Here is a 12853-nt window from a genome sequence, read left to right as displayed (position 1 = left end):
GTGGAATCCTATGATTAGAGAGTCAACTTCTACTTCTTGTCTGCGGTCAACCGTATTAATTTCATTACAGCTTGGGGTGCTAATTTATTTATTTATCCATTAATATTCATACACAACCCAAAAAAATTGTAAAAATTTAAAATTAATTAAAATAAAAATTATATTATTAATTTTTTTAATAATAGTGTATTGATAAATTTATTACAACAAGAACTAGAAAATTTAAAATGTTTGATCATTTAGTTATAATTATAGGTAGTAAATAAATACCATTAATTAATTAATTTTAATATTATAATGGAACAGATGCAATGCCCCACGGGCACCAAGACTAACAATAAGCTGCAGCCCCGCCCACCTCGAAAGCCAGCTGTTGTGTGAAGTTGGCTTATATATATACAACCAACGCGATTGTTCCTCTTTCTTTCCTTTCAAACAAACTGCGCGGAGCAAATGTGAAGAAAAATCTAAATTTTTTTTTGAAGAATTCCCTAGTGTGAATGAAGGGTGGTGATCAGAAGTTGAATCTGCCGGCGGGATTCAGGTTCCATCCGACTGACGAGGAGCTGGTGGTGCATTACCTCTGCCGCAAGTGCTCTGGCCAACAAATTGCTGTTCCCATCATAGCGGAGATTGATCTGTATAAGTTCGATCCATGGGACCTTCCTGGTAGCTAGTTCACTTTTTCCCCCTAGTTTTTTAGAGACTGGACTGTTTCTTCGAGTAATTCACGAAAATGTTGAATGGTTATCTTGAATGCTCCATTTTTATTATTTGTTAATTCCAGATTGAGTCCAATGTGATTTATTTGACGTAAATTTAGATGGGATTCGAAAATTGATCTGTATTTGAAAGTTGGCCGTGATATGTTCATTTTCTTGCATCTGTGGCTAATGGGGAGTTAAATTTTGATACGACCAAAACCAACCAATAGAACCAAACTAGTTTGGTTATTGAGTTTTAGAAATATCAGGTAACTAAGTTCGGTTTTTTAGTATTGTTCTTTGAAAATTATGGATGGAACTTGGAACAGAATTTTTTCCTGATGTTTGGTTACTGTCATGGCTCGTATAGATTGCTTTTGTGTTCAATAATGCTCTTTTAATTTATTCAAGTTTTTAAAATTTGGTTCGGTTGTTTTGGTAGTATATCTTATTTTGCTAGCTACCTGTAAAATCTAACTAATATGTCGGAAAAGAATGCTTAAATTCAATTATTTATGTCAGGTATGGCACTGTATGGTGAAAAAGAATGGTACTTCTTTTCTCCAAGAGATCGAAAGTACCCGAACGGTTCACGGCCCAACCGGACGGCCGGTTCCGGTTACTGGAAGGCAACTGGAGCTGATAAGCCGGTCGGGAAGCCTAAGACACTTGGGATAAAGAAGGCTTTGGTGTTTTATGCCGGAAAAGCTCCAAAGGGTATCAAGACTAATTGGATTATGCATGAATATCGTCTAGCTAACGTGGACAGATCTGCTGGCAAGAAAAACAACTTGAGGGTATTATAGCTAACTCGTGCACCTTTAATGTTGATCTGCAAACTTGATTTCATAATTATCTTGTGATGTGTGCTCTTGATGCAGCTTGATGATTGGGTATTATGTCGAATATACAACAAAAGAGGAGTTCTTGAAAAGCATTACAAAATGGATCACATGGCAATGAATTTTGCTGACATTGAAGATCGGAAGCCAAACATTGATGCAACAATTTATAACCAGATGCAGGCGCCTATGTCCTTGCCATTACAAAAGATGAACGAGTATTTACCTAAGGTTCAGACGTATTCGAGCAGCTTAGAGCATGAGTCGTCACCGGAGTTTACGTATGAGAAAGAGGTTCAAAGCCAAAATTCCGTTGATTTACAACACATTTACTTGGGTGGTTTTCAAGATGATGACCCTTTTGGCTCCCCGATGCAGTATAATAACCAATTCTCTATGCTTCAAGACATTTATCCTTAGTTCCAAAGGCCCTCTCTAGTATATGTTTATCCTAGCTAGAAAATATTAGGTTAAGTTACCTAAAACTATGGAAGGAGTAAGGGCAGGACACACAAATCTCCGTAACTATGCAATTGTGGGTGATATATATATGTGCATCGTGACGTGTGGCTAGAGTAATTATATATTAATCTAGCATTCAATTCCACATAAAATTAATAATATTAGAAAATTGGTGTCTATTTTATCCTAACACGACAATATCCTATTAAAGAACAATAAAATACAAAAGACCCACAAATGTCTAAAGAATCTTGCTAAGAGTGAGTCTCATGTGAGACCGTCTCACGGATCTTAATCTGTGAGACGGGTCAATCCTACTCATATTCACAATAAAAAGTAACACTCTTAGCATAAAAAATAATATTTTTTTCATGGATAACCTAAATAAGAGATCCGTCTCATGAATACGATCCGTGAGACCGTCTCACACAAATTTTTGCCTCTTGGCTAATACATTGAAGCCAAGCTAGCTGTTGAAAATAGGAGATCAAATGCAGAAGTTTGCTAGTGGTTTGCTCTCGTTTTAAGACTAAATATTAGGGAGTAAATAAATGAAATTAGTATTAACCATATAATACAATTATTGAAATTATGGTTTTGTTTTTTCCCAATCAAAATACATACCTAAAATGCGCCGCATGGCAGCAAGATGGCTTACCAAAGCTCAAATATTAAATCTCCATTAGAAAACAAAAGTTGAGATTAGGCCCCAATGTTTATATATTTCAATGTGCTATTCACTATCACTTATACATACAAATTACTATATACAGTAATATCATTTTAACTCAATGATACCTCACAATGTAGATTTATGGGTTCTTTAAGAAATCTCCCTCTCATTCAACTCAATTAACTTGCATAAATTGTTGGTTGATTTTAATTATTAATTTAAGGAAATGAATCTCTGTTTAATAAAATTGTAGGAAATGAAAAGTTCTTAGTTCACTACTTTAAAAACAAATATATCTTGGGTATAAAAAGGGTAAATGGAATATTTTTAGTTTATTTTTAATTCTTATGTCTAAATATATTATCGTTCTCTCCCTCAAAATATAATTCATGTTCATTGGCTTTCTTTAGGTAATATAATATTTTATTATTTTTATATAACTCGTTGACTAACAAAATGCATGTTTTTGAAAAATTTCGAATTTAAGATATTCATGTGGTTATAGTTTAGAGCATAACATATTATGAACAATTGTCGTCATATGTTCTTAGCTATTCAAAGAATTATAATTAAGTAATATTTTAGATCTTCAAGATGTAATTGTTTTAATTTGATGAGCATATGTATCAATTAAATGATATAATAAGTAGAAAATATCAACATCATATATTGTTTTTTTTACACTCTTATATTACTTAATCTATTCAAAATCTATTTATATCATTGGATTTGTATTGTTCTGTTCAGTGTTTTTATAACCGGACCGTTAATCGAAACGGTCAAGCCTTAAAAAATGGTTCAACCACTTCTACCGAACGATCGAACCGGATCAATAAAATTAATATTTTATTTATTTTATATAATAAATAAAATAGTAAAATATTGATTATTTATGTTTTTATAGTTTTTACTTAATTTTTAAGATGAAAATTAGAACAAATATCCAAATAAACATCACTTTTCCGGTTTTTCCGGGTTTTAACCGGTTTCCGGTTTCCGATTTTTCCGGTTTTTTCCGATTTAACCGGGTTTTAACCGGTTTTTTTCGGTTTAATCGGTTTTCCGGATTTTTACTTATCTCCGGACCGGTCTGGAGGCCGGTTCGCGGTTGAACCGGTCCGACCGACCGGTCCGGTCCGGTTTGGAGAACAGTGGTTCTGTTAGCTCAATTTAATACTTAGAATCATTATTTTTAATTCTTACCATTTGTTTGGATCCATATTTATCCGAACAAAATGTTGTCTGATGGATTGGAGCATGTTATGCAGGGAGTAAAAATTATTTTTTTTATTAATTTAATTTTTGGTTTTACATAATATAGATATTCTCATATGCTTTCATGCTAGTGACAATAAATGGCTAAATGTTCAGTAAAAACTGGCAAAGCGCCTGATAAGAGCAAACTTAAAATCTAAATAACATTCTTCGACTGTCCAATGCAGAAACTCCAACGTTTGTAAAATCATTCAAGTCTCTTTCTGTTATGATTTTACCATCATATAGTGAATGACAACGAACACCACTGTTACTGCCTCTCACTTTTTCCTTTTCTTTGTCCGTAATCACGACTGCGTCTTTGATTTCCGGAGAAGTTGATTTCTTTGCCCAGCTAGAGTGATAAAACTATAAACTTTTCTTCTTAGTGTTGTCTATGTACCTAGGCGATATATAGTGGGTGACCACCCACCTACCACTTTTTAGAACACTGATATATATATATAAATATATATTTTTCTTTTTTTTTCTCTTTTTTCTTTTATTATATATGTGAAAAATATAATAAGATCAATGAGATAATAATAATAATAATAATAATAATAATAATAATGTACATGCACATAATCTATTTATGTCTAAAACAAGCTCGTTGAAAAAAACTTACAACATATCAGGCTCGTAGCATTAACTTTGGGAAAATTCAGTTAACAGAGCAGTAAAAGTAGCTAAATTTTTATTTACTTTTGGAAATAAAGAGTGTCGGTGTTTGTGATGTCAACATTCTTCATCGTTTATCAATCATTTTTGAATGTATTTACATCAACTAAATGCATATCAGGCTTGTAGTTTCCAGGAACAAATATGATGGCAATAACTGTGTTTTTTTTAATGAAAAAAACCTTATTTTCGCAAATTAATATTCAAGCTTCCAAAAAAAATCTTCCATTGTTGAAATCAATTGAAAAACCATCGCTTAAAATTGTCAGGGGAAACATTGTGAGAATAGGACACACCTTCACAGTATGGCATTGCATTCCTAAAACACAAAAAGGAAAACAAAATCACATTGAATTGTGCAGAACGAATCTTTATCAACTTATCAATTATTATAAACTTAATCACAATTACAAATAGATTGCAAAAAATAAATAAATAAATAAAACAAATATCAAATAATAATGTACATCAAAAGTTCATTAATTAATAAAAAAAATGGAATAATGAAGAAAAACTTCAGCTATCTCCTGTTAGAGATTTTTCTTAAAATCATGTTTCGTATACATGAAAAACTATATGCGGAAGCTTAAATCGAGTATTACCTCCGGCCATTGAAAGTTTTGATTTCACTGCTTTTCTTCTCGGTTGAAGTCTTCTAAGCACTCCACCCTCTCAATAGATGGTGTATATTTCTTTATGAGGTGTGTATTTCTTTATGAGGTGTGTGTGCTTAGGGACCTCAATCGCTTTATTTATAGGCGTTTTTTTCATACCATCGATGAATGTATCGGGAGCCGAGATTCAGAAGAAGAAACGTGTACGCATCTCATTTTTCTAAAGTGAGCACGTTTGTCAAAATATGTAGGCTTCTTGGCCGTCGCCAACTCCTATACGGTACGTCTTCCTTTCTGATATGTGTCATATTTTTCTTACATTCTCCCACTTGACACATATATCTCATGTACCATAGGAGAAAACAAAATACATGAATCATGGCGATATGTCATCTTAAAACGAATATTATCTTCCATGTATTACAATGCATTATGTCTCTCAAATCTGTATAACTTAATGAATAAACCCAATGTTTATTCGAGGTCCGACTTTATTGATATTTCTCGAATAACTGAATGTGTGCACAACATATATGAGAATATATCACATCATAGTTTCATTAATTTGTTCTTACAACAAATATTACATAAAGGAACCAAGTCCCATTTTTTCTAGTATGATCCTTAAATTTTAATGGTGGCATGCCCTTAGTTAAAGGATCCGCAATCATCAATTCAGTACTAATGTGCTCGATAAGTAACTTCTTATCTTTAACACATTCTCTTATGGCTAAATACTTAATGTCGATGTGTTTGTTTCGACTACCACTTTTGTTATTTTTAGCCATAAAAACAGCAGCTGAATTGTCACAATATATTCTTAATGGCCTAGATATAGAATCCATAATTCTAAGCCCTGAAATGAAACTCTTCAACCATACACCATGTGAGGTTGCCTCAAAACAAGCTACGAACTCAGCTTCCATAGTGGAAGTAGCAGTCAATGTCTGCTTTGCACTTCTCCAAGATACAGCTCCACCAGCTAGCATGAAAATATATCCTGAAGTGGATTTTCTTGAATCAATGCAGCCAGCGTAGTCTGAATCAGAGTAGCCAATTACTTCCAAATTCTCAGTTCGTCTGAACATAAGCATATAATCTTTGGTCCCTTGAAGGAACCTCATTACTTTCTTTGCAGCTTTCCAATGTTCTAAACCTGGATTACTCTGATATCTTCCCAACATCCCAACAATAAATGCAATGTCAGGTCTAGTGCAAACTTGAGCATACATCAAGCTTCCGACAGCAGAAGCATAAGGAATGTTTTTCATTTGTTCCCGCTCTAGATCATTCTTTGGGCATTGGCTTAAATTGAATTTATCGCCTTTCACAATGGGAGCTATACTTGGTGAACAATCTTTCATCCGATATCTCTCTAAAACTTTGTTTATATAGATTTCTTGAGACAGACCTATAATACCTCGAATTCTGTCTCTGTGTATCTTAATGCCAATGACATAAGATGCCTCACCCATATCCTTCATATCAAAGTTTTTAGAGAGAAATTGTTTCACCTCATATAACAAACCCTTATCATTGGTTGCAAGTAATATATCATCCACATATAGAATTAGAAAACAAATCTTGCTCCCACTGACCTTCTGGTATATACATTGATCCATGAGGTTCTCAACGAATCCAAATGAAGAGATAACTTCATGAAATTTTAAATACCATTGACGGGAAGCTTGTTTCAATCCATATATAGATTTCTTAAGCTTACAAACCAATTGCTCACCATTACTAGAGAAGAATCCTTCAGGTTGTTTCATATAAACCTCTCCCTCTAGTTCTCCATTGAGAAAAGCTGTTTTCACATCCATTTGTTGCAAATCTAAGTCAAAATGTGCAACTAATGCTAGAATGATACGAAGAGAATATTTCTTAGATACAGGAGAAAAAGTCTCCTTGTAGTCGATTCCTTCATGCTGAGTGAATCCTTTAGCAACAAGTCTTGCTTTATACCTTTCAATGTTGCCTAATGAGTCTTTCTTTGTTTTGAAGACCCATTTACATCCAATGGCTCTTACACCATCAGGCAACTGAACAAGATCCCAGACTCCATTAACTGCCATAGAATTCATCTCTTCTTTCACAGCATTAAACCATAGTTTTGACTCATTACAACTCATGGCTTGTGAAAACGTTTCAGGATCATTTTCGGCTCCGATGTTAAAATCCGATTCTTGTAAATACACAACATAATCACTAGATATAGCTGATCTTCTAATTCTAGTAGATCTCCTAAGGTTGTTTGGTTGATCAACAATTTCTTGTTGTTCTTCATTAACAACTTGATCTACTGGATTTTCATCAGCAATTTGTGGAACTTCAATAACTGGTTGTCTAACACCCATTTGGTCTTGAGGGGTGTGGATAACGACCAATCTGTCATTTGAATAAGAGGGTTGTGCATTAATGTGATCATTATCAAGAATTATGTCATTTGAATGATCACTCCCACTAATCAAATCATTTTCAAGAAATTTTGCATTTCTTGATTCCACAATTCTAGTGTTGTGAGATGGACAATAGAATCTGTACCTTTTGGATTTTTCGGCATACCCAATGAAATATCCACTTATAGTTTTTGGGTCCAGTTTCTTTTCATGTGGGTTGTAAACTCTTATTTCAGAAGGACAACCCCAAACGCGTATATGTTGCAAACTCGGTTTCCAACCTTTTAATAACTCAAATGGCGTCTTTGGAACAGCCTTAGTTGGAACTCGGTTTAATATATACACAGCTGTCTTAAGAGCTTCAGTCCACAAGGATTTAGGAAGTTTAGAGATACTAAACATGCTCCTCACCATGTCCAATAATGTTCGGTTTCTCCTCTCAGCTACGCCATTTTGGTCCGGAGAACCAGGTATAGTATATTGGGCAACAATCCCATGTTCCTGGAGAAACTTAGCAAACGGACCAGGTGCTTGTCCATTCTCAGTGTATCTACCATAATATTCTCCACCTCTATCAGTTCTCACGATCTTAATATGTTTTCCACATTGCTTCTCCACTTCAGCCTTAAAACCCTTAAAGGCTTCTAGTGCTTCGTTTTTGTTATGAAGCATGTAGATATACATGTATCGTGAGTAATCATCAATGAAAGAGATAAAGTATTTCGGACTTTGCATGTCCATATCTGGACAACAAATATCTGAATGTATGATTTCTAATATTTCTGTACTCCTCTGGCACATTTTTTAGATTTATTGGTCTGCTTTCCCTTAATGCAGTCCACACAAGTCTCAAAATTAGTAAAATCTAAAGTACTAAGTACTCCATCATTTACTAATCTTTTAATTCTCTCTATGGAGATGTGTTCCAATCTCCTGTGCCACAATATAGAGGAATCTTCATTTATAACACATCTTTTAATACCTCCCTGAACATGCATAGTGGTGTTATTATTTTGTAAAGAAATAGAGAAAAGACCATCAATCATTGTACCATTTCCAATAAGATTTGATTTATAAAACAAATTTATTGATTTATTCAAAAACTGAAATGAATAACTAAGAGGTACAAGTTTTGAAACTGAAATTAAATTCCTAGAAAAACTAGGAACATAAAAGGTCTTTTCTAATTTTAAAATATAACCATTATTCAACACTAGGCAGCAAGTCCCAATAGCCTCCACATGCGAAGACATCTTGTTTCCTGAATAGATGCTTCGCTCATTTTCTATTGGCTTCCTTATGTTTTGCATACCCTGCAAGGTATTTGTAACATGGATTGTAGAACCATAATCAATCCACCATGTGTTATAAATCATCTTAACCATATTAGATTCATAACATACAAATGAAGTAGGAATACATTTCTTTTCAAGCCAGTCCTTAAATTTATTGCAATCCATCTTAATGTGTCCCGTTTTTTTACAGAAGAAACACTTGGATTCTTTCTTGATGTCAGGTTGGGGTGGAATTATTCCTTTCCCTTTTCCCTTGACTTTGGCTTGCTTCTTATACTTTCCTTGTGTAGTCATAAAAACATTTTCACTCGTTTCCATTAACAACCTTCCTTCCTCTTGAACACACATGGTCATTAATTCATTAATTGACCATTTATCCTTATGTGTGTTATAGGAAATTTTGAAAGCTCCATATTGTTGTGTAAGAGTGCATAAAATGTATTGCACAAGAAAAGTTTCAGACATTTCCACTTCAAGTGTCTTTAGCCGAGCCGCTATGTCCCGCATTTTCATGATGTGCTCTCGCACACCTCTCACACTGGTGAGCCTTAATGAAGAGAATTACATAATTAGGGTGCTTGCAAGTGCCTTATCTGAAGATTGAAACTGTTCATCAATAGCCTTCAGTAACTCTCTCTGACATTATTATGCTGATCGACAGAACCACGCATACCAGCAGAGATTTTGGTCTTTATGAACATTACGCAGAGTCGATTAGATCGCTCCCATTTTTCATAAAGATCAACGTCGTCAGGAATGCTGGTTTCAGTAATAGCTAATGGTTCGTCTTTCCGTATAGCATAATCAATATCCATCCACCCCAATTGAAGAAGAATTCTTTCTTTCCAAATTTTATAATTATCGCCCTTTAGATCGGGAATGTCACATTTCATATCAGAAAAAGTCGCAGGTTGCATAACTGCACAAAATATCATATGCTTAAAATTTTGAGACAATATCATGTTTTACCAATGTAATTCATGTTTTAAAAATCTAGAGACATAAAATTTGCCTGTGGGCTAAAATTTTAATTCAATAAGATTTTTCTGTAACTTTATGATAAAACTATCAAAATATATTTTTCTTAAATCCTGTGGGTAAATTAAGAAAAATATAATTTGATATTTTAACCTAATTAGTTATATAAATATAATAAAAATCCATGTGGGGTAACTTTTATTATTTTTATATAATTAATTACAATTGATGTCCATTATGTGATCCAAACCCACTTAATGCATAATTTTTCATAATTAAGGATGATGTGGCTATTCATCAATTATTTAAAATTATACGGTTCACCGTACAAAATTTTGGCTTTACTTAATGCTTTATATAATAATTATTTCGCAATCAACACTTTCCAAGAGTGCTCCCAGGAAAGATAGGTAGTGCTAAGGCCCTTTAAATACCCAACTCCTAGACAGAGCAATGTTCATCAGGGAGACCAGTGGCTAGTCAAGACAGTTTAAACCGGTCTATGAAGAACTCCCTCAGATCATGTTTTCTTACGTCACCTTATAATTATTATTCAACTTAATTATCCACATTTATGTGAATCTTTATAAGCCAAAATTTAAATAACTTTATATTCACATTTTTACTTAATATGAACAATTACATTCCCCATTAGTTTTTCTCTTCAATCAGAGTAGTGATAAAGTGAGGATCATATTTACATAAAAATGTAGGCTCCTCATCAGTTTTTCTCTTTTATCAGAGTAGTGATAAAGTGAGGATTATTTGTTCATTTGTGAATATCTGAAATATTTTATTATATTGTATTCACATCTTACTTGATATGTTCATCTCAATATAATTTAATATGAACATAATGTGAATATTGATTTTCAAAATATTTTTCAATACAATTTGCATTTTAAAATTCTAGAATAAATGCAAACACACTATTAAATTTGCATGTACAAATCAAACATTTATCCGTAATATTTGACATTATCTAACATGCAAAAATAATTTCTAAACATGTATTGAAAATTACGTCGAACTTGAAATTATTTTTAATGTGTACAAATGATTTGACCAAATGCTATATGTATACCGAATTTTACATATAACTTAATAACACATTAATCATTATTTATTTATTTATTTTTATTATTATTATTATTAAAAAAAAATAATAATAATAAACGAATTATTCCCAGCATAAGATCCCGCATAATTAATTTTTATATTTATTTATTATTATTATTTTAAAAATAAAAAAAAATACGGGAGGGTCCCACACATAAGACATTTGAAATTGTTAACCGACACAAAACATGAAAAACTATATGTGGAAGTTTAAATCGAGTATTACCTCCGGCCATTGAAAGTTTTGATTTCACTGCTTTTCTTCTCGGTTGAAGTCTTCTAAGCACTCCACCCTCTCAATAGATGGTGTATATTTCTTTATGAGGTGTGTATTTCTTTATGAGGTGTATGTGCTTAGAGACCTCAATCGCTCTATTTATAGACGTTTTTTTTCATACCATCGATGAATGTATCGGGAGCCGAGATTCAGAAGGAGAAACATGTACGCATTTCATTTTTCTAAAGTGAGCACGTTTGTCAAAATATGTAGGCTTCTTGGCCGTTGCCAACTCCTACACGGTAGGTCTTCCTTTCTGATATGTATCATATTTTTCTTACATCTCCCTCATTTAACATCTTCTTCGTCTTTTTCAATTATATCATTGGATTTGAAATATTGACTAGCAGAGAGAAAAAAAAAAGTCATGCAATTGCACTATTGCTAGAAAAACAAGGAAACAAAATTCCAGCCAGGCGCGCTCAATCGGAACTTGCACCCAGAAAAAGGAACACCCATCAAGGCCGCACCTACGGGGCATCCCAACGCCTAGGAGCAACCAGGCGCGCACCTTTTACGACTGTGTCTCAAATGATGCAACTCCCCGTTCTCTTAATTGGAAAAATGACCCCTTTTTTATAAGATTGAGTAAGCTAAAACCAAGAAGGAAAAAAAATTAAGTAAAAACAAACTGAATGATGTCGTGACTTTAGCAAAACATGGCATTCTTTCTCAATAGATCATCTGGCATAATGCAAAAAGGCTGGCCAAGAGCATGGCTGTTCATCATACCTCGACTATCATCTTAGCTCTACATATCCTTGAAAATAAATAATCAGACGCCATTATTAGTGTTACCAAACTAAGTCTACCTTTACAAGATCCCAAATAATTAGAGTTGAAGTCCTAATACATTATACTGTTATTAAAACTGCTAAGAAATCCTAATAAGAAAAGTAAAGCATTATCAAAAGTTAAAGAACAAGCAATGTTAATGCCACAAACCTCATAAATCTCATCGTGACGAGTTCGACTTCGCGATTGCCTCTATGGAAAAGAGGCCCTTGTTAGATTTTATTAACTATATATTTTGTAAGAATCAGATGATAATATAAATTAAAAATAAAACTTAAAAAGTTATTAAAAAATAATATAATAACTTAATGTATGTACAAAATAAAAAATTAAATATTTATTTTTCAAATGGAAAAATAGTTGTTCTTCTTTTTTCGTTTGATTATTTTACTACTTATATGATGATTTTATTTATATGAAAGAATTGATCAGTTTTCTGGTGAAATTATTGAACCTGCAGCGTCCACTTACACCTATAACGAACATTGTAGGTGCTGAAAAAGCTGCAGCAGACGCATCGTTTTGCAGTAATACTGCAAAACGCCACCCCCACACAATTTTTGAAATTATTTTTTTAACAATTAATAATACAAAAAACCCTAAGACAATGCTACTAAGAAATCCTAATAAGAAAAGTAAAGCATTGTCAAAAGGTAAAGACACAAGCCTAAAAAATGTCATTGTGGCGGGTCCGACTTCGCGATTGCCTCTGTGAAAAAGAGGCCCTTGTTAGGTTTTATTAAGTAAATATATTGCAAGA

The 12853-nt window shown here is 33.2% G+C and overlaps 1 protein-coding gene across 1 annotated transcript; it reads left to right on the top strand.

Moving 5' to 3' along the window:
* The first annotated feature begins 328 nt into the window (after positions 1-328).
* LOC140828236 (NAC transcription factor 32-like) lies at positions 329-2185 on the top strand. The gene is made up of 3 exons (XM_073191223.1): positions 329-669; positions 1227-1501; positions 1586-2185. Exons 1-3 carry the CDS (start codon positions 501-503, stop codon positions 1964-1966), a joined length of 825 nt encoding a protein of 274 aa, XP_073047324.1. The 5' UTR covers positions 329-500; the 3' UTR covers positions 1967-2185.
* The last annotated feature ends 10668 nt before the right edge of the window (positions 2186-12853 follow it).

The sequence above is a fragment of the Primulina eburnea genome, chromosome 3 (assembly GCF_022965805.1).
Source record: "Primulina eburnea isolate SZY01 chromosome 3, ASM2296580v1, whole genome shotgun sequence".
NCBI lineage: Eukaryota > Viridiplantae > Streptophyta > Magnoliopsida > Lamiales > Gesneriaceae > Primulina > Primulina eburnea.
This window is presented reverse-complemented; position numbering and strand designations above follow the sequence as displayed.

Excerpts from the sequence above, each read along its gene's own strand:
- LOC140828236 (XM_073191223.1), top strand. The coding sequence starts at position 501 with ATGAAGGGTGGTGATCAGAAGTTGAATCTGCCGGCGGGATTCAGGTTC. Across the intron at positions 670-1,226 it reads CGATCCATGGGACCTTCCTG|GTATGGCACTGTATGGTGAA; the intron begins GTAGCTAGTTCA and ends TATTTATGTCAG. Across the intron at positions 1,502-1,585 it reads GCAAGAAAAACAACTTGAGG|CTTGATGATTGGGTATTATG; the intron begins GTATTATAGCTA and ends CTCTTGATGCAG.